Raw genomic sequence first — 21092 nt, 5'->3', positions numbered from 1 at the left:
CAGGCAGAAGCTTTGTAAAACCAGTGAATGAATGCATGCAGATGTACTGTATATCAAGGTTTCAAACCAAGTATAAACATCTTCAAGTAACAGGGAGATAATGACATGTTAAATATAGTTTTCTGAAGTATTACCTACAATGTCTGCAAAAAGTATGGTAGAATAGTCCCAATTTGAATGAGAATAAAAGTCCTATCAAACCAGTACATTATGGTTGTTTGTTAATGTTAGGCCTATCAGACCTGTACATTATGGTTGTTAATGTTAGGCCTATCAGACCTGTACATTATGGTTGTTAATGTTAGGCCTATCAGACCTGTACATTATGGTTGTTAATGTTAGGCCTATCAGACCTGTACATTATGGTTGTTAATGTTAGGCCTATCAAACCTGTACATTATGGTTGTTAGTTAATGTTAGGCCTATCAAACCTGTACATTATGGTTGTTTGTTAATGTTAGGCCTATCAAACCAGTACATTATGGTTGTTTGTTAATGTTAGGCCTATCAAACCTGTACATTATGGTTGTTTGTTAATGTTAGGCCTATCAGACCTGTACATTATGGTTGTTTGTTAATGTTAGGCCTATCAGACCTGTACATTATGGTTGTTTGTTAATGTTAGGCCTATCAAACCAGTACATTATGGTTGTTTGTTCATGTTAGGCCTATCAAACCAGTACATTATGGTTGTTTGTTAATGTTAGGCCTATCAAACCTGTACATTATGGTTGTTTGTTAATGTTAGGCCTATCAAACCTGTACATCATGGTTGTTTGTTAATGTTAGGCCTATCAAACCAGTACATTATGGTTGTTTGTTAATGTTAGGCCTATCAAACCAGTACAGTATGGTTGTTTGTTAATGTTAGGCCTATCAAACCAGTACATTATGGCTGTTTGTTAATGTTAGGCCTATCAGACCTGTACATTATGGTTGTTTGTTAATGTTAGGCCTATCAGACCAGTACATTATGGTTGTTTGTTAATGTTAGGCCTATCAAAGAAAGTTTCTATTCCCTCAATTTACCCTAGTTACTATTTCCTTGGCTTTCCCATACAAATTAATTAAATCATAATGATATCCATTCAATCTATAATACTATTTGGTGGAATGAGAATATATTTAAGTTACATTTCATTGCTTCAACACCTTATTTTGTTTTTTTTAATGGCAGTGAGAAAACATGTCCCATGATTCCAGGTGAGTATTCTTCAAGTCAACATACATAAGACAAGAACCCTTTATTTCATAGTGTACAGTACCATACATTCTCACAGACATACAATATGTAACATGGTTCCCATCATGTGAGAATAGTGTATCAAGTCAATAGTAGAGAGGTCAACAGAAAAGTAGCATTATCACAGTACCACCCATGAATTTCACATATAGTGTTCCAAAACCACATGAATTTGTGTGATCGTATGAGCCGTTAATGTGAGAACACGTGACAACATGTGAAGACACGTGAAATGTTCCACATGGGAAATCATGTGGTTTTTCTGTACGGGCATAGCAATCTGCACAAAGATGCCTTGAAAGTAGCCTGTGAGACTCACAACCTCTGGTTAAACATCAGTCTTGGGTGTAGAGTTGCCTTACAGGCTGCTTTCAAGAAGTGTGAATCCCATCACTTTAAAAATTAACAAGTTTAGAGGAACAAAATGACAATTTCTTACAGTATTGAAAGTAGATACATTTGCCTATATCAGTCACTGCTTTGTGTGTGTGTGTGTGTGTGTGTGTGGTTGTATTCTTGCCATTGCTTTAATTAATAAATCATTCATAAATGTAGAAACTTGGGTCACGTACTGTACATTGTGTGTGTTTTTGTATATTGTTAATATTATAATAATTATGTCTCAAAGAAATGGGATAATCAACATAATTAAATTGTGTATCAATGTGTGTATGTTTCCATTAGGTCTTAAATGTAAAAATAAAATAAACAAAAAAACAGTTCACTCAAGTCAAATTTACCTTAAAATAATACATACAATATATACAAGAGATTTTAAAAAGTAATGATTAACACAGAAACAGTCATTTTTAAAGCCCTGTTCCCAAAATGTACAGTTTAAGGGAAAAAAACTGTTTTATTAGCGTTTATCTTTGTCATTCAAAATTTTCTTTTTCTCTTAAAACCACCACCAAAAACCACCATCTCCGAGTCTTAGTCAAGACGATCAAAAACTACAAACATGGAGACAGTGAAATGGGCTTTTAGTTGAGAAGCCCACCATAACCATGGTTCATAACATAGACACAGTGACAGACATAGCAGTTGATGTAACCAACAAATTCCATTTTTAGTATTATGTCTAACCGTCAAAATAAATTTTAAAAGATATTTTAGTTGTGGATGAATCAACTGTATTGCTGTTGAGTAAACTGCCTGAACTCCACACACAAATGTCAGTTACCCAGCGGAGTGTAGTGTACGGAGATGAAATAAAATGATAAAACGTCACACCTCATAACAGAACGGCGCAACAGCTTTTCCTTAAAAGGTGAATTTAACAGTTGTAAAACTGCAGTAGGCTAATGTGTCAATGTGATTCTGTAATGAATGTTCTAGGTTTTATATGGACTATGAATGCCTTAACTGTTTGTCACACACTAACACTTTCACAATGGTAATACCAAGTAATTCAAGTTTGTTTCCAATCCCTTTGGTGCAATTTTCACAAGTCTGTGGTATATTTTCACAACTCTAAGCACAGAAATCTAAACAGATCATCAAAATGGCTCATATTTCAAAACTCTCAGCACATTTTCCATTGACTGAGCACCAAACAAATTCAGTGTCACTTGTTCACTCCAGCGAATCGCTCTTTCAATTCAGATGCATATTCAATAAAAGTCTCTGCTTTTCAAAACACAATATTCACTTTACTTTTGATATGATTTTGTCAATTGCAAACAATACAATTAACTATTACTTAAATCAAACTGCTCACTACTGAACCAACATGATGTAGTGCCTAGCTAACGTGTATAGCTTGAAAACTGCTAAACACTGTCAATTTCAAATCATGTATGGATGTGGCTGTAAATACATCATCATTCTCCATCAGCCAGTGTGCTTCAATAAGACAAAGACTCCCTATGCGCTACCATTATAAGCGGATGAATTTCAAGCAGAGACAGGTGATACTGTATCAGTTGAAAAGTCACGTAGAAGAGGTGATATTGTACATGTGTCCATGGGGCAGAAATGGCATACAACACCGTGGTACGTTTTTACCGTAGCCAACTGGTTTACAATACCACTACATCTGATTATCTGTCCACAGTACTGTGTGTACTGTAGTACTGTATGTACTGTATGTACTGTATGCACTGTAGTACTGTAGAAGGATAATGAAACTAAAATTGTGCATGTCAAGTTAAGTCAAATTCTGTATGGAAAATAATATTTACAATATACTATTCTTTCTAACAGCACTTCAAAAATACATTTTTACAATGTGTATCTTGTATTCTTTGCTATTGGATTTAATGTTAGTTAAAATGACTAAATGGTGAGCCTATAATTACCTGATGTATTGGTGACTTAACTAAATGTTGTATTTTAAGGAAAACGTTGATTTGGCATGAATGACCCAGGGGTGAAAGATGTGTGCAACCTCAATGAATGCCCAATCAAAGGTTCTGAACATAAGACAGGAGGCATTACACGTGTTATCAGTTTAGAGTTTTGTACATAGAGCTTAGAAAATATACCACTTACATCTGAAAAATGTGCCAAAATGATTAAAAAAATAAAACTTGAAATAGATTACACTGCACCTGGAGTGGTGAATGGAAAGGGAAACGATAGCTGTGTCCCCCCTGTTGTTTAAAGAAGCTTCAGGTAAATTATGTTCTGTTCAAAGATGCTGTGACACACCAGAAATTATGTAATCTAGATTGCTTAATAAAAATGAACTGACGTGGTCACAGATTCTCTCCAAAAATCACAGCTTGTTCCACCAAAGACATTAATACATGTGTGGATCTTACACTAGTAAGATCGTCAACCAATAATAACATCCTGGTACTCAGTGGCATTGCTATAGCCTGGTCTAAGAGTTGGTTAATACAGTACACCTAGATCTGGGACCAGGATTATAGCATTACACCTCCACACCACCAGATGGCGTACCTTTATATATGCACCCCATGGTCACCTGACACCAATTGCGCTGGCTGGCTGACATGTGAGAATGCATTTTAATGAGCTTCCATGATTCATTTACGCTGTCAAGCATGACAGAGTACAGTGTGTGTTAAAATGTATATACTATGTAAGATATGATGTACATACGTGTTCTTGTATGTAAGGTATGCATGAGATGTACTCAGGCTTCACATGTGAATATCTATGTGAGGGGGTGGAATCCGAGCTCGCATTGAAACTTTCCATTGAGCCAGGGAAATACTGTGTATATTATGTTACATACGGTATGTACAGTGTATGAAAAGCCACACTAAAAAAGTGAATAGTCAGACTTGCTATCCATTCAACCACAGTGCTTCAGTTCAGATACAGTACATGTCGGTCCCTATCAAAGTACCATGTGTTAACATTAAAGGCCCAGTGCAGTCAACATTCTGTTATATAATTGATACCGCTGATGAAACTAACACTGTAGAAGTTTACATTTTTTTATCAGTGTTATTTCCTGAAAGTTGCTGGTCGAAAAATTGAAATATTTACACAGGACCTTCTAATCAGCAGGCTTGTATGGGCGGGAGTTACGGCTTTCCATGGTGACGTCAACATGCGCTAAATTGTTTAATAGATAACAATAACAAATAGTTAAAATCCTCTCTGCCAATAACAGCTATAATCCCGCCTCGACAGTCCAAGCTAATTTTTCATAAAGAAACTATTTTTTGCCCTTTTTAAAGACAAGTCTATTACTTAATTGGTAGACAGAAATTATTTGGCATTGATATAAAAACAGCTGCACTGGGCCTTTAAGATGTTCTCCATCTATCTCTCTAGAAGACATCACAGTAAGGCCTATTGTGAGATTCACTGCTCTTCAATGCTGGCTTTGTATCAGGGGAGGCTAGTGTCACTTTAAATTATAGGACAGGCTCATTGGAATGGCATGAATAGAATGCTATCAAACACATGGAAACCATGTGATTGTTGCCGCTCCTTTCATTGCATTCCAGCCATTATGAGCTGTCCTCCTCACACCAGCCTCCACTGCTTCATGTGAACTACCTTTTCTATGCCAGGCACACTGCGTTCAGAGGGAGGAAGTCCATTCCGATCCTCAGTCAGAACATGCAACTCACATCATCCCTACCCCAGCATTTACAGTAGTTATGGCTGGCTGCCTGTTTGCTGTTTTAACATTAACATTCAAGAAATAGGTAAAAGCAAAGCTTTTTTTCTAAAAACAAAAAAAAATGCTGACATTTTGATCGTGCAAGAGAAGTTGGACCTCCGAATCTCAAGCAGAGAAGTAAACTTACTGAATGACAGTTGGCCCACTGAATGCGATGCAATTCCATTTCGCGTCCACAGTGTTCATAAAGTCCGGAGAGCAAACTATACTGTGACATTCAGGGGAGCGTCTACTAGGAAACATTTTTTTATTGGCCTAATAGTAAAGATATTATTATCATTTAACTGTAAAAATGTATCACATTTTAATATGGCATGAGCACAACCAGTCATGAAGTAGACATCTGATTGTAAAACATATCACTTCAAAAAGTCGGCTACCTGCAGCTGCGCACGTTCTTCCACTCCAAAATAACTACAGCATCCAAACAGTGCACTGTGCACGCGCCATTTAATGAATAGAAAGAGACATCTGCTATAGACACCATCAGTCTAATGACATTTGGTGATTGTCATTAGGCCTTCTACAGTGGGTGTATTCTTGGATGCCAAGGGAAGACATGTTTCCCCAAAGATGTGAACAATTTTTATTTTATACAAAAATAAGGTAAGTAATTTTCCTTCAATTGGCAGAATGAATCTATATGTAACTGCCAAAATAAAGGAAACACTTGAGTAAATGAGGGATACAAAGTATATTGTAAGCAGGTGGTTCCACACAGGTGTGGTTCCTGAGTTAATTAAGCAATTAACATCCCATCATGCTTAGGGTCATGTACAAAAATGCCCAGTTGCCCATTATTTTGGCTACCATGACTAGAAGAGATCTCAGTGACTTTGAAAGAGGGGTCTCAAATGAGCATAAGGGGTTTAAAGGGTGTTTATCTCAGTCTCCAGACCTCAACCCAATTAAACACTTATGGGAGATTCTGGAGTGGTGCCTGAGACAGCATTTTCCACCGCCATCAACAAAACACCAAATTATGGAATTTGTCATGGGGAAGAATGGTGTCACATCGCTCCAATAGAGTTCCAGAATCTATGCCACAGCGGCATGGTCATTGAAGCTGTTGTGACCCAACACCCTATTAAGACACTTGATGTTGGTGTTTCCTTTATTTTGGCAGTTACTTGTATCTCACCAGAGAAAGGATCGGAGCGTGCGAAACGCCACCCCTCTGTCATACTTGTTTGGTCCCGACAGCATCAGATATATGGGCAACACATACTGAGCGGTAAGATTGATGCGTCTTGCTGTCGGGGCGTGTCTTGGTCAAATTATCAATACCCCTCCCAGAAAAAAAAAAACATTTTTGGACTTTTGTTATCTTTAGAGGAGCTCATGTGTCATTCAGGGAAGCTTAGCTTCCCCATAATTCGCACCCTTACAAAGTCAATATGAACATAAGGGAGTCATAACCGTTCCTAAAAGGAGTCATAAGATGTGCCAAAAAAATGGGAATGTACAATAAAGTGGAGGTACAGCAGGGTTGGAGGGAGAATGGGTCTTTCGGAGTACTTGAGTAATAGAAATACTCAACAAGTGCTTGAGTACACAGGCTCAGTCGGAGTTTAGTCTTATCCACTCCCCACCTGGAATTCATTCTGGATGGAAAACTATCTTATGTTCCTTTTCCCCTCTCTTCCACCTCTATCTCGGACCAATGTTTGGTTATTATTATTACTACTACGCGATAACCGACTCCCGTCCCAGTCCCTCTCCTCCTCCCCCATCCTCCCTCCCCCCTCCACTCCCAGCTCTCTTGTCCTGAGTTGGGAGGAGGGGCCTTTCCTCATGTAGGCTCCCCCAGCAGGGATAGCTGGGGGCGGAGCCTGGGCAGGCTGGGGAGCTGCCCTGGGGAACTGCCTGGCATCCAGCAGGTCTTTATACTGGATCTCCGGCCTGATCATCCTCAGACAGGCCTGACGGGTAGCGTTGTCCAGCCCAGGCTGGAGCTCATATCCTAGGATCTTCACCAAACCGCTCTGGAAGGGCCTGATGTTCTTGTCCCGGATGCGGCTTGCCTCTACCGGCCTCCCGCCTTCCCTCAGGCAAGCTTTAGCCAGCAACTCCCGGCGGGTCCGGAGTAGAATGACCTCTTGGTCCATTCTGGCTCTCCCAAAGCGATCCACTTCATCCCAGAAGGAGCGGTTGAATGCCTGATAGAGGTGCCAGTCCAGGGCGTTCCACTCCCGGAGCTTCTGCCGTTGGTTGTCTGTGAGAGGCATGACGGGGGGCTGAGCAGCGGCCGCTTTATCCACCCAGGAGCTGCCTCCATTGGACTTTTGCTGCCGGGCGTTCAGGCTAAAGGAGACGACAGCATCCAGAGGCCAACAGAGGGCGTGGCGGAGCAGTACCATGGATTCGTCGAAGTGCTCCGAGACCAGGATGAGTTTGAAGGCACGTCGAATGGCCACTTCACCTCGTTGCGTCAGTGTGGTGGAGAAGTTGGCGTTGTGGTCCAGGCCGAAGTCGAACCACAGCAGGTTGCGAGCGTAGTGGTTGTTACGGAGACGGGGGTCGTAGTACTTCTGGGGGTTGTCGGCGAAGTCTCCCAGGCCTGTCAGATTAAGATTAGATTAAGATTAGAAAACCTAAAATGTCCTCAATGAGGCTATTCATTTGATAGCATCCAGACTCTATATACATTGGTGATGGGAGGGTGTGGGGGGTGGGGGTCTATACAATTACATATCTCAATGTTATTTTGGACGATATTATATCGATACTAGCATTGGGATCAATTCCAGTCAATCCAGGAAGTAAATGCTTTTCAATGAGGAAAATGTGGAATTGGAAATTGGTTAAAATTCTGAATTGACTGGAATTGAAATAGAATTGACCCTGACCCTGACTGACTAGGTAGTTCAAAAAAGTGTTGTATGCTGTTGTTTTATTTTACATTTTTGTACTTTTTACCCCTTTTTCCTCCCCAATTTCATGACATCCAATTAGCAGTCTTGTCCCATCGCTGCAACTCCCGTATGGACTCGGGAGAGTCAAAGGTTGAGAGCCATGCGTCCTCCGAAAAAAGACCCTGCCAAGCCACACTACTTCTTCACACGCCACACCAATGTGTCGGTGGAAACACCGAAGTCAGCGAGCATGCCACAAGGAGTTTCTAGAGCGCGATGAGACAAGGACAAACCCTCCCCTAACCCGGACGACGCTGGGCAAATTGTGCACCGCCTCATGGGTCTCCCGGTCGCAGACGGCTGCGACACAGCCTGGGATCGAACCCGGGTCTTTAGTGACACCACTCCGGAGGCCTATACACTATGATTTGATATGTACCTTTGGCTTTCCTGAAGGCAGGGGCAACGGCTTTGTAGTAGGCGTAGGACGACTCAGTGAGCGCTACAGGGTCACGAAGGATGGAGAAATAGAAGGTGTCGGCTGGCATCACCTTCTCTACCTGGAGTAGACCGCAGAAGAGAGGTCAGAAGTGAGAGGTTAGAGGGGTCAAAGGTCATGGAGACACCCAAAAGTACTCGTTACATTTTGAATGCTTAGCAGGACAGGAAAATATTCAAAATTCACACACTTATCAAGAGAACATCCCTGGTCATCCCTACTGCCTCTGATCTGGCAGACTCACTAAACACAAATGCATCATTTGCAAATTATGTCTCAGTGTTGGAGTGTGCACCTGGCCATCCGTATATTTTCAAAACAAGAAAATCGTGATCTCTGCTTTGCTTAATATAAGGAATTTGAACTTTTACTTTGGATTCTGACGTATATTTAATCAATTACATTGACTTTGATACTTAGGTATATTTAGAACCAAATACTTTTAGACTTTTACTCGAGTAGTATTTTACTGGGTAACTCTATTTTACTTGAGTAACTTTCTATTAAGGTACTGTTGAAGTCGGAAGTTTACATACACTTAGGTTGGAGTCAAAAACTCATTTTTCAACCACTCCACAAATGTATTGTTAACAAACTATAGTTTTGGCAAGTCGGTTAGGACATCTACTGTGTGCATGACACAAGTAATCTTTCCAACAATTGTTTAGACAGATTATTTCACTGTATCACAATTCCAGTGGTTCATAAGTTTACATACACTAAGTGGACTGTGCCTTTAAACAGCTTGGAAAATTTCAGAAAATTATGTCATGGCTTTAGAAGCTTCTGATAGGCGAATTGACATCATTTGAGTCAATTGGAGGTGTACCTGTGGATGTATTTCAAGGCCTACCTTCAAACTCAGTGCCTCTTTGCTTGATATGATGGGAAAATCAAAATAAATCAGTCAAGACCTCAGAAGAAAATTGTAGACTTGGGGCTAGGTCTACATAAGGGTGCTAATTTAAAAAAATTCACAAAAGCTCTGACGAAGGCCGTGAGGACGATACGTAAGCTTACTAAAGATCAGTGATACTATCAAGAGCAGTGTGCGGTCTCCTTTTTCATTCAAATGCCTGAAGGTATCACATTTATTTATACAAACAATAATACGCAAGTATAAACACCATGGGACCATGCAGCCGTAATATAACTCAGGAAGGAGACGCGGTCTGTCTCCTAGAGGTTGTACGTAAATTGGTGCGAAAAGTGCAAATCAATCCCAGAACAACAGCAAAGAACCTTGTGAATATGCTGGAGGAAACAGGTATAAAAGTATCTATATCCACAGTAACACAAGTCCTATATCGACATAACTGTAAGGCCGCTCAGCAAGGAAGAAGCCACTGCTCCAAAACCGCCATAAAAAAAGCCAGACTACGGTGTGCAACTGCACATGGGGACAAAGATCGTACCTTCTGGAGAAATGTCCTCTGGTCTGATGAAACAAAAATAGAACTGTTTGGCCATAATGACCATCTTTATGTTTGGAGGAAAAAGGGGCAGGCTTGCAAGCCGAAGAACACCATCCCAACCATGAAGCACGGGGGTGGCAGCATCATATTGTGGGGGTGCTTTGCTGAAGGAGGGACTGGTGCACTTCACAAAATAGATGGCATCATGAGGAAAGAAAATTATTTGGATATATTGAAGCAACATCTCAAGACATCAGTCAGGATGTTAAAGCTTGGTCACAAATGGGTCTTCCAAATGGACAATGACCCCAAGCATACTTCCAAAGTTGTGGCAAAATGGTTTAAGGACAACAAAGTCAAAGTATTTGAGTGGCCATCACAAAGCCCTGACCTCAAACCCATAGCAAATTTGTGGGCAGAACTGAAAAAGCACGTGCGAACAAGGAGGCCTACAAACCTGACTCCATTACACCAGCTCTGTCAGGAAGAATGGGCCAACATTCAACCAACTTATTGTGACCTAAGTTAAACAATTTAAAGGCAATGCTACCAAATACTAATTGAGTGTATGCAAACTTCTGACCCACTGGGAATGTGATAAAAGAAATAAAAGCTGAAATAAATTATTCTCTCTACTATTATTCTGACATTTCACATTCTTAAAATAAAGTGGTGATCCTAACTGACCTAAGACAGGGAATTTTTACAAGGATTAAATGTCAGGAATTGTGAAAAACTGAGTTTAAATGTATTTGGCTAAGGTGTATGTAAACTTCCGACTTCAACTGTGTCTATACTTTTACTCAAGTAGTATTTTACTGGGTAACTTTTACTTTTACTTGAGTAACTTTAAATTAAGGTATTTATACTTTTATTCCAGTATGACATTTGGGTATTTTTTCCACCACTGCAGATCACACAGAATGTCAGCATGCACTGTCATCTCAAATTAACAAACCCGTTTTAGCTCTGGTTTTTCCTGCTAACAAAAGTAATATACACACACCCAGTATCCCTGCTCCTTCTTCAGTTATAATACGTAGCTAACTCATGTTGAAACATTCACCTACAGTACATACAACTTAAACATTCAGTCCTTTCTTTTCCAACAGTGACATGAGTAGTTAACGAAACACTAGGGCGCTGACAGACCTACAAAAGATATCATCAGCCCCAATGCAAATTACAATCTGTGTTTTGCTGACATACGACAAAACTAAAACATTTGATTTTACTTTATTTAATTTCCTCAAGAAATAAAATGCCAACATGTATTTCTAGAATTTAAAATAACAACCTTCAAATAAAATGTGGAAAATGTTCTACTTATATAATTTTTGGGCGTATCTGGGGCATATTCATTGCGGAAACCGTTTAAAAACCAAATGGAAGTAAACAGTGCAAGACAAGAGTTTCTATTGGACAAATTCAGGTAGGGCCCTCCCTGTTTTGTTCCGTTTAAGAAACGGAATTGACGTAATGAAGGTGCCCCTGAAGTACCTATGCAGTACCTCTGGTTTGTTGAAGCGCATGTGGTTTCCCATGATGCTGAATTCTGCCACACGGGGCCCTCTGTAACCTTTCACCCTGTGGGCGTTGAAAGGGAGGGGGTAGCCGAACTGATACCCCAGAGGCAGGGCAAAGCGCAGATCCTTCTCCTAGAAGAAGAATCCAATTGCCAGATTATTATGAGGTTTACAGTATTTTTGCACAGCTTTGTTCTTTTTTTTAACACAAACATTTTTCCCTTGAATGTGGAGATGGAGTCTGTACCTCTCCGTATCGGTAGAGAATGTTGAGGACGGTGCTGCTGGCTGTCTTGTGGGTTTTCAGGAACATGACGTGGCTGCGGGGCCGACAGAAGCCCAGAGACGGGCCCTGGCCATCGGATGAGAACAACCACCACGACCTGTCCTGCTGGAGGCTATTGGGAGACAGGGACAGAGAGAGACAGGGACAGAGAGAGAGACAAAAGAAAAAGGTGTATTGCTACTTTGGCAATATACAATGAAACCTGCCCAACCCAAGGCCCATTTGGCTAAAGCTTGTATCATAATAAGCTGTTTTGTAATGTTGTTTTGTGCACAAATATTCGTTGAAGAGTGTCTTGTCTACCGATATGGGCTGTGAACCAAATAGTGAATGAAATAATATAAATCAACCAGTCAACATGTGCAGCCCCAGGCAATACAACTACGTCTTACCAAGAGCATGCCAAGCCTAGAGATCCAGTCGAACCAGTCCTGCTGTCTTCTGTTCTGCCTCATCTGTCCTGTTATCTGTCTATGCACCCACCATAGGGCTTCCGAGTGGCGCAGTAATCTAAGGCACTGTGCTAGAGACGTCACTACAGACCCTGGTTCGATTCCTGGCTGTATCACAACCGGCCATGATTGGGAGTCCCATAGGGTGGCGCACAACTGGCCCAGCACCGTCCGGTATAGGCCATCATTGTAAATAAGAATTTGTTCTTAACTGACTTGCCTAGTTACATTTTTTTTTTATTAAAAGAAAAACAGTGGAGGCTGATAGGAGGATGGGCAACCTTTAGGCAGTTACAGAAGACAGCTCTATCTTAGTCTTTTCCAATCTATTTTCTATTGAAGAGCAGAATGAAATAGAAACATGACACAGAGTAATAACAGAAGAAGAAGAAGATGAATGCTCGGCTATGAAAAGCCAACTGACATTTACTCCTGAGGTGCTGACCTGTTGCACCCTCTACAACCACTGTGACCCTGCTAGTCATCTATGAACGTTTTAACATCTTGGCCATGTTCTGTTATAATCTCCACCCGGCACAGCCAGAAGAGGACTGGCCACCCCTCAGAGCCTGGTTCCTCTCTAGGTTTCTTCCTAGGTTCCTGCATTCTAGGGAGTTTTTCCAAGCCATCATGATTCTACATCTGCATTGCTTGCTGGGTTTCTGTATAGCACTTTGTGACATTGGCTGATGCGAAAAGGGTTTTATGAGTACATTTGATTTGATTGATGATGGTGATGAAGTAGAACAACAACAAAAGCTGCAGGGTGGGTGCAGCCATAGAAGTTGGCAAGACAGCAAACTGATCTGGGACCAGGTTAGGGGACCAGGCTAGGTGCTGAGTGGCCAGGCTAGGTGACCAGGCTAGGTACTGAGTGGCCAGGCTAGGTGACCAGGCTAAAAGCTAGATGACCTCTGACCTTTTGTTGTAGATGACTCCCAGGAGCTGTCCTGCGAAGGCAATGGCCACGAACACCAGCAGGGCCTTCCAGAGCCACGTGGGCCCCACCCGATGGCACCCCAGCCCAAGACGCATCCTCCTGGACAGAGAGAGAGAAAAATAAATATTATTAATGTTGTTATATTATTATTTAAGGGTTCAGATCCACATGGGCCCCAGTCACATCCTTCTGGGGAGAGAGAGAGACAGAGGCTGGGAGGGAGATATTTATAAAGGGTCATCAAACAAATATGATATAACATACCAAGCTAATATAAGAGGAGGGGAGAGGGTGGAGGGGGAGACAGAATGGACAAATAAATATGGAGAACAGAAAGAGGGAGTGTGAGAGCTGGGAGAGAGATATGGGGAGGGAGGCAGAGTTGTATGGCTCACCTAACAAATATGACTTCAGGGTTGTGATGACCAGCGAGAAGCACCAGTATGTATCATTCAGCTAGTACAGTACACTGAGTCTGATGTTGTTCATACTCAGTGTACTGTACTATAAACAAAGCACTGAATGACAATTTATCAGCGCTTACAACACTTGCAAAATCGTGAAAGTAGAAATATGTTTTTTTAGGGGGGTGAACTCAGTTGGGCTCAATTTACTGTTGCAAGTTAGAACCTTAGACTGACTACACAAGGTGCAATTTCGATTTTTTTTTCTCTCTCGCTTATGTCGGTCACTGATAGTCACTCAATTAGCCCATGTCAGCTAACAATTTTTAGATTGGTAAATTAGTCTCCAGGCCAGCTTTATAAACTAAGTAATCATGGTCGAATTACCGGCCCCAATTGATTTTCTGTCTAACTCAGGTATTAAAACCTGCAAACATTTCTCTCCACCCCATGGCAAAATGTGTACAATTGCCCGAAATTAACTAACGTCCATCCCTGGTTTAGTGGTACTGTAATTAAATCAATGGACTGTGCAAAGCCTCACTGTTCACCACTGGACGTTTTGCATGAAGAACTAAAACAAATGCCAGAACAATAGAATGCATTGTACTGTTAGATAGCCTGTTACAGTTTTCACCAACTGTCCCACTGTAATGTTTGTCACAGTGTATAACCACCCACGCTTCGATAAGTGCTACAATACACGGGTTTATTACTATAATACAATGATTATAAAACTGGAGATGGGGGGGGGATACACTTAAATGTGCCCAGATGTTCAATCAAGAACAAAGATTTCCGGGCTGAAAGATGAAGCAAGCAATTACACAAGTAATACAAACAGTGTAGTGTTTTATTGAAAATGAATCTTGCTTGATAGCCTACAACATAGCCGAATCATAAACAGTGTCTGTCAAAGCACGGATTTGATTTTGTCACACGAGCAATCATGATGATTCTACTTACGACAAGCAAGGCAGCCAATGGCGAGGCGAAGTTAGGCTATATTTCGAGACGCCAACATACATTATATAACGCAATGAATGCTCAATGAAGGGTATAAGCAAGACACATTCTCGTACGAACGAAAGGGGGGCCTTTGTTTGGTAAGGCAAATGCTTCTCTCCTTTCAGGTCCTGTCTGCACCGACCACGGCTGCGGTCACTTTATCAATCTCAGCTTCAATCATAATTTCAGAGCCCTATCTATCGCTCTCAACCTCCGTTGTGCTCCCGCCGCCAATGCATGCCCCCGGTCCCGACCGAACATTATTACATCGGGGTTCTTACCTCGCTCTCCGTTTGAAAACCATGATAGAACTGGGCCCGTGGCGGTGTCCGTGTTGTGGTGCAGTGGTTGGCGGCAGCAGCAGCCACGGTGCATCTCGAAGGCTTGAGCCCTGGCCGTGCCTTGACCGAAAACCACCGAGGATAGACTTCAAATAATCAAGCCATCGAGAAATATAGTAGAACGGGTATTATTGTCGCCTGTATAAAATACCAGAGGTTTTGCTTTACGACTGTAGTGTACCGTATTTCGGGGTACAAGCCACGGCCGCCCTCAAATTGCTGATTATCAAGCTTAATTCGCTTTTATTTTGCGCCCTTCTGTCCTGGTTGGCTGCTCCTTCAGGGCTCCAGGATAAAACATGTTTGGACAGGGAGAGAGTTTGGTATGCGTTATGTGTGTGTGTGATGAGAGACGGGGGAGTAACACACAGAGACAGATTGCTTTGCCCACTGCACTGTCAGACGGTTGAGCTCTGACGTCATGGATCTAGCCTTGGGTTAGTTTGCTCGGATGGCGCATGACAGAACGAACCGAGGTGCAGAGCAGAGTCCTGAGGGATATCCTATAGCAACAGAGGCAGACTGGGATCAGACATCGGCTCTGGAATTTCTAACACAATGGCCCATTTTTTTCCCTTGAGTCCCTTACACTGGCCATTTTATTCCTTGAATCCCTTTAATAGCCCAATAATTATCATTTTGAGCAGCAAAAAAACTATACTGAACTAAAATATAAACGCAACATGCAACAATTTTACATGTTACAGTTCATAGAAGGAAATCAGTCAATTGAAATACATTGATTAGGCCCGAATCTATGGATTTCACATGACTGGGCATGGGTGGGCCTGGGAGGGCATAGGCCCACCCACTGGGGAGCCAGGATCAGCCAATCAGAACAATTTCCTTCCTTTAAAAAATATATTTTTACAGATGGAAATACTCCTCAATTTCATGGCTGGTCTCAGACGATCCCGTAGGTGAAGAGGTTCTGGTCTGGTGTGGTTACACGGGGTCTATGGGTTGTGAGGCCAGATGGTCATACTGCCAAAATCTCTAAAACCACATTGGAGGCTGCTTATGGTAAAGAAATGAACATTACATTCTTTGTCAACAGCTATGGTGGATATTCCTGCAGTCAGCATGCCAATTGCACGTTACCTCAACACATAAGACATCGTGGCATTGTGTTGATTGACAAAACTGCACATTTTAGAGTGGCCTTTTATTAAAATGAAATTGTATTTGTCACATGCCCCCAAATACAACAGATGTAGACATTACCGTGAAGTGCTTTCTTACAAGCCCTTAACTAATAATGCAGTTCAAGAAATAGAGTTAACAAAATATTTACAAAATAAACTAAAGTAAAAAAAATGTAATCAATCAAAAAGTAACGCAATACATTTACATAACAATAACGAGGCTATACCGGTACCGAGTCAATGTGCAAGGGTACAGGTTAGTCGAGGTAATTTGCATAGATAATTAACAACGAGTAGTAGCAGGGGTGTCAATGTAAATAGTCCGGGTGGCCATTTCATTAGTTGTTCAGCAGTCTTATGGCTTGGGGGTAGAAGCTGTTAAGGAGCATTATGATTCTAGACTTGGCACTCCGGTACCGCTTACCCCGCGGTAGCAGAGAGAACAGTCTATAACTTGGGTGACTGGAGTCGAGGACAATTTTTCAGGCCTTCCTCTGACACCGCCTACTATATAGGCCCTGGATATCAGGAAGCTTCTCGGCTGTGATATACAGTGCCGTACGCACTACCCTCTGTAGCGTCTTATACCAGGCGGTGATGCATCCGGCCAGGATGCTCTCGATGGTGCAGCTGTAGAACTTTTTGAGGATCTGGGGACCCATGCCAAATATTTTCAGTCTCCTGAGGGGGAAAAGGTATTGTCGTGCCCTCTTCACAACTGTCTTGGTGTGTTTGGACCATGATAGTTTGTTGGTGATGCGGACACCAAAGAAATTGAAACTCTCGACCTGCTCCACTTCAGCACCGTCGATGTTAATGGGGGCCTGTTCGACCCTCCTTTACCTATAGTCCACAATTAGCTCCTTTGTCTTGCTCACATTGAAAGAGAGGTTGTTGTCCTGGCAACACACTGCCAGTTCTCTGACCACCTCCCTATAGGCTGTCTCATCGTTGTCTGTGATCAGGCCTACCACTGTTGTGTCGTCAGCAAACTTAATGATGGTGTTGATGTTTTGCTTGGCCACACAGTCGTGGGTGAACAGAGAGTACTAAGAGGGGACTAAGCATGCACCCCTGGGGATCCCAGTGTTGAAGATCAGCGTGGCAGATGTGTTGTTGCCTACCTTACCATCTGGGGGCGGCCCGTCAGGAAGTCCAGGATCCAGTTGCAGAGGGAAGTGTTTAGTCCCAGGGTCCTTAGCTTAGTGATGAGCTTTGTGGGCACTATGATGTTGAACGCTGAGCTGTAGTCAATGAACAGCATTCTCACATAGGTGTTCCTTTTGTTCAGGAGGGAAAGGGCAGTGTGGCATGCGATTGAGTCATCTGTGGATCTGTTGGGGCGGTATGCGAATTGGAGTGGGTCTAGCGTTTCTGGCATGATGGTGTTGATGTGAGCCATGACCAGCCTTTCAAAGCACTTCATGGCTACCGACGAGAGTGCTACAGGGCAGTAATCATTTAGGCAGGTTACCTTCATTTTCTTGGCCACAGGGACTATGGTGGTCTGTTTGAAACATGTAGGTATTACAGACTCGGCCAGGGAGAGTTTGAAAATGTCAGTGAAGACTTTTTCCATTTGGTCTGCGCATGCTTTGAGTACATGTCCTGGTAATGCGTCTGACCCTGCGGCTTTGTGAATGTTGACCTGTTTAAAGGTCTTGCTCACATCAGCTAAGGAGAGAGAGATCACACAAACTTCTGGAACAGCTGGTGCTCTCATGCTTCAGAGTTGCTTGCCTCGAAGCGAGCAATAAAAGGCATTTAGCTCATCTGGGGGCTCTTGTCACTGGGCAGCTCGCAACTGGGTTTCCCTTTGTAGTCCGTATTAGTTTTCAAGCCCTGCCACATCCGACAAGCGTCAGAGCCGGTAACATCCTGGTAATCCTTCTGGCCCCACAGCCTTGTGTATATTGACCTGTTTAAAGGTCATGCTCACGTTGGTTACGGTGAGTGTGATCACACGGTTGGCCGGAACAGCTGATGCTCTCATGCATGCCTCAGCGTTGCTTGCCTTGAAGCGAGCATAGGAGTGATTTAGCTCATCTGGTAGGCTCGTGTCACTGGGCAGCTCGCGGCTGTGCTTCCCTTTGTAGTCTATAATAGTTTGCAAGCCCTGCCACATAAGACGAGAGCCGGTGTCGGAGCCGGTGTAGTATGATTCAATCTTAGTCCTGTATTGACTGAGGTGGTATACTCCTCAATGGTATTGGATGAATCCCGGAACATATTCCAGTCTGTGCTAGCAAAACTATCCTGTAGTGTAGCATCTGCGTCATCTGACCACTTCCATACTGAGCGAGTCACTGGTACTTCCTGCTTTATTTTTTGCTTGTAAGCAGGAATCAGGAAGATATAATTATGGTCAGATTTGCCAAATGGAGGGTGAGGGAAAGCTTTGCATGCTTCTCTGTGTGTGGAGTAAAGGTGGTCTAGAGTTTTTCCCTCTGGTTGCACATGTGACATCATTGTAGAAATTCAGTATAACGGATTTAAGTTTGCCTGTATTAAAGTCCCCGGCCACTAGGAGCGCCGCTTCTGGATGAGCATTTTCTTGTTTGCTTCTGGCCTTAAACAGCTCATTGAGTGCGGTCTTCGTGCCAGAATCGATTTGTGGTGGTAAATAGACAGCTGCGAATAATATAGACAAGAACTCTCTTCGTAGATAGTGTGATCTACAGCTTATCATGAGGTATTCTATCTCAGGCGCGCAATACCTCAAGACTTCTTTTATATTAGACATTGCGCACCAGCAGCTATTGACAAATAGGCACACACCCCCGCACCTCACTTTACCAGATGTAACTGCTCTGTCCTGCCGAAACACGGAGAAACCAGCCAGCTCTATATTATCCATGTCGTCTTTCAGCCAAGTCTCGGTGAAACATAAGATATTACAGTTTTTAATGTCCCGTTGGTAGTATAGTCTTAATCGTAGATCGTCCAGTTTGTTTTCCAATGATTGCACATTGGCTCGTAATACAGAGGTTAGTGGTGGCTTACCTACTCGTCCACAAATTCTTACAAGGCACCCCGCCCTCCTCCTCCTTCTTCTCGGTCTTTTCTTCACGCTGATGATGGGGATTTGGGCCATGTCTCGGCAAAGCAGTATGTCCTTGGTGTCGGACTCGTTAAAAAAAATCTTTGTGAAGTTAGAGGTGAGTAATCACTGTTCTGATCTCCAGAAGCTCTACTCGGTCATAAGAGACGGTAGCAGCAACATTATGTACAAAATGAGTTACAAACAATGTGAAAAAAAAGTAACACAGTTGGTTAGGAGCCCGTAAAACGGCAGCCCTCCCCTCCGGCGCAATTATTTACAGTACTTGTCCTCAACACAATGTGCACTTGTGTAATGATCATGCTGTTTAATCAGCTTCTTGGTATGCAACACCTGTTAGGTGGATGGATTATCTTGGCAAAGGAGAAATGCTCACTAACATGGATGTAAACAAATTTGTGGACAAAATTTGAGAGAAGTACGTTTTTGTGCGTGTGGATAATTCTAGGATCTTTTTATTTCAGCTCATGAAACATGGGACCAACACTTTACATGTTGTGTTTATATTTTCGTTCAGTATAGTTAGACAGGCCCACTAATAACCAATAGCGGTGCGTGGGTAAAATCACTGTGGAGGCCAAGCCATAAAATAGCAATATTACAACTTATGTGTTCTGATAATTGCATTGATTGGTCTATAACCTGTGTGTGGCTGTGTGTGTTTGTGCAAGTAGAAAAAGCATGTTGACCCACCTTACTTGTAGAGAAACGCCAATGTCATCCTCTTTCATGTTGACAAAACGCTCTATGACTATCACTGTAACACACTTTTAGTTTTTGTTGTGCTAGGTTACTTGGCTAAAATGCTTGCTTGCTAACCTAACTTATTTTCATGGCAACGTTAGCTAGTTAACAATAGCCTTCTACATCTAGCTACATATAGAACTTCCATCCTCTCAGTCCAATGGCACAATGTATAAATTAATGGTTGGATCAGAATCGCCATTGTAATCATTGCTCGCTATGGATAATTAAGTAAAACCTCAAGTCCAAATCCCTATCACCATCCATGGCTTATTTAGGAAAGGGACAATTTTAGCTAGCTAGCCACCGGAGGACAACAAGATGCAACAATTCATGTTGTTTCTGTCTATTCCCTTGGTGCGTCAGGACCATTCACAGTTGAGTTCACTCAGTTTAGCTCAACGCTGATTGGCTATTATTTTATAACAAAATATTTCAAGGGAGGCCAAAATCTCACTGGCTTCCTTTGCATTCAATGAAAACATTTTAATCATCTTAATGAGACCGCATCAGATAGATAGCCTACACATACAGAGACAGAGGGGCACTGTTCAACTCGTTCGGATGCTTTCTCTAGTGAGATACATTCAGCCTCTTTTGCGAATTGAAGGAAAATTATGAAACACAGAGAGACGAAAGATACATTATTTTATGTTTTGTTTCTTTCTTCATGGTACATTTTTTTGGGGAAGCCTGGCTTCCCTTGTCATCCATGAATACACGCCACTTCTAGTAACTTTGATCTACTCTAAGTTCAACTCAGACTAACTGGTAGTGTACCATGAAAAGGGCTCACCTTTTAGCCAGGTACATTTCTATGGCAGTGGCGGTGGCAAAGTAGCCTAGTGGTTAGAGCGTTGGACTAGTAACCGGAATGTTGCAAGTTCAAACCCCCGAGCTGACAAATTTGTTCTTAACTGACTTACCTAGTTAAATATAAGGTAAAATAAAAACGAACCTGAGCTCTAACTTCTGCCTAAAATGACATCTAACTGCCTGTAACTCAGGCCCTAAAGCAAGGATACGCATATTATTGGTACCATTTGAAAGGAAACACCTTGAATT

The 21092-nt window shown here is 42.1% G+C and overlaps 1 protein-coding gene across 1 annotated transcript; it reads right to left on the bottom strand.

The window, feature by feature from the left end:
- Positions 1–1225: 1225 nt before the first annotated feature.
- LOC135510352 (galactose-3-O-sulfotransferase 2-like) lies at positions 1226–15421 on the bottom strand. The gene is made up of 6 exons (XM_064931206.1): positions 15018–15421; positions 13304–13423; positions 11894–12044; positions 11632–11778; positions 8646–8766; positions 1226–7911 (listed from the first exon to the last, which is right to left on the bottom strand). Exons 1-6 carry the CDS (start codon positions 15038–15040, stop codon positions 6968–6970), a joined length of 1506 nt encoding a protein of 501 aa, XP_064787278.1. The 5' UTR covers positions 15041–15421; the 3' UTR covers positions 1226–6967.
- Between the last annotated feature and the right edge of the window lie 5671 nt (positions 15422–21092).

The sequence above is a fragment of the Oncorhynchus masou genome, chromosome 23 (genome assembly GCF_036934945.1).
Source record: "Oncorhynchus masou masou isolate Uvic2021 chromosome 23, UVic_Omas_1.1, whole genome shotgun sequence".
Classification (NCBI taxonomy): domain Eukaryota; kingdom Metazoa; phylum Chordata; class Actinopteri; order Salmoniformes; family Salmonidae; genus Oncorhynchus; species Oncorhynchus masou.
This window is presented reverse-complemented; position numbering and strand designations above follow the sequence as displayed.

Excerpts from the sequence above, each read along its gene's own strand:
- LOC135510352 (XM_064931206.1), bottom strand. The coding sequence starts at position 15,040 with ATGGTTTTCAAACGGAGAGCGAG. Across the intron at positions 12,045-13,303 it reads GGAGTCATCTACAACAAAAG|CCTCCAGCAGGACAGGTCGT; the intron begins GTCAGAGGTCAT and ends GTCTCCCAATAG. Across the intron at positions 8,767-11,631 it reads TGCGCTTCAACAAACCAGAG|GTAGAGAAGGTGATGCCAGC; the intron begins GTACTGCATAGG and ends GGTCTACTCCAG.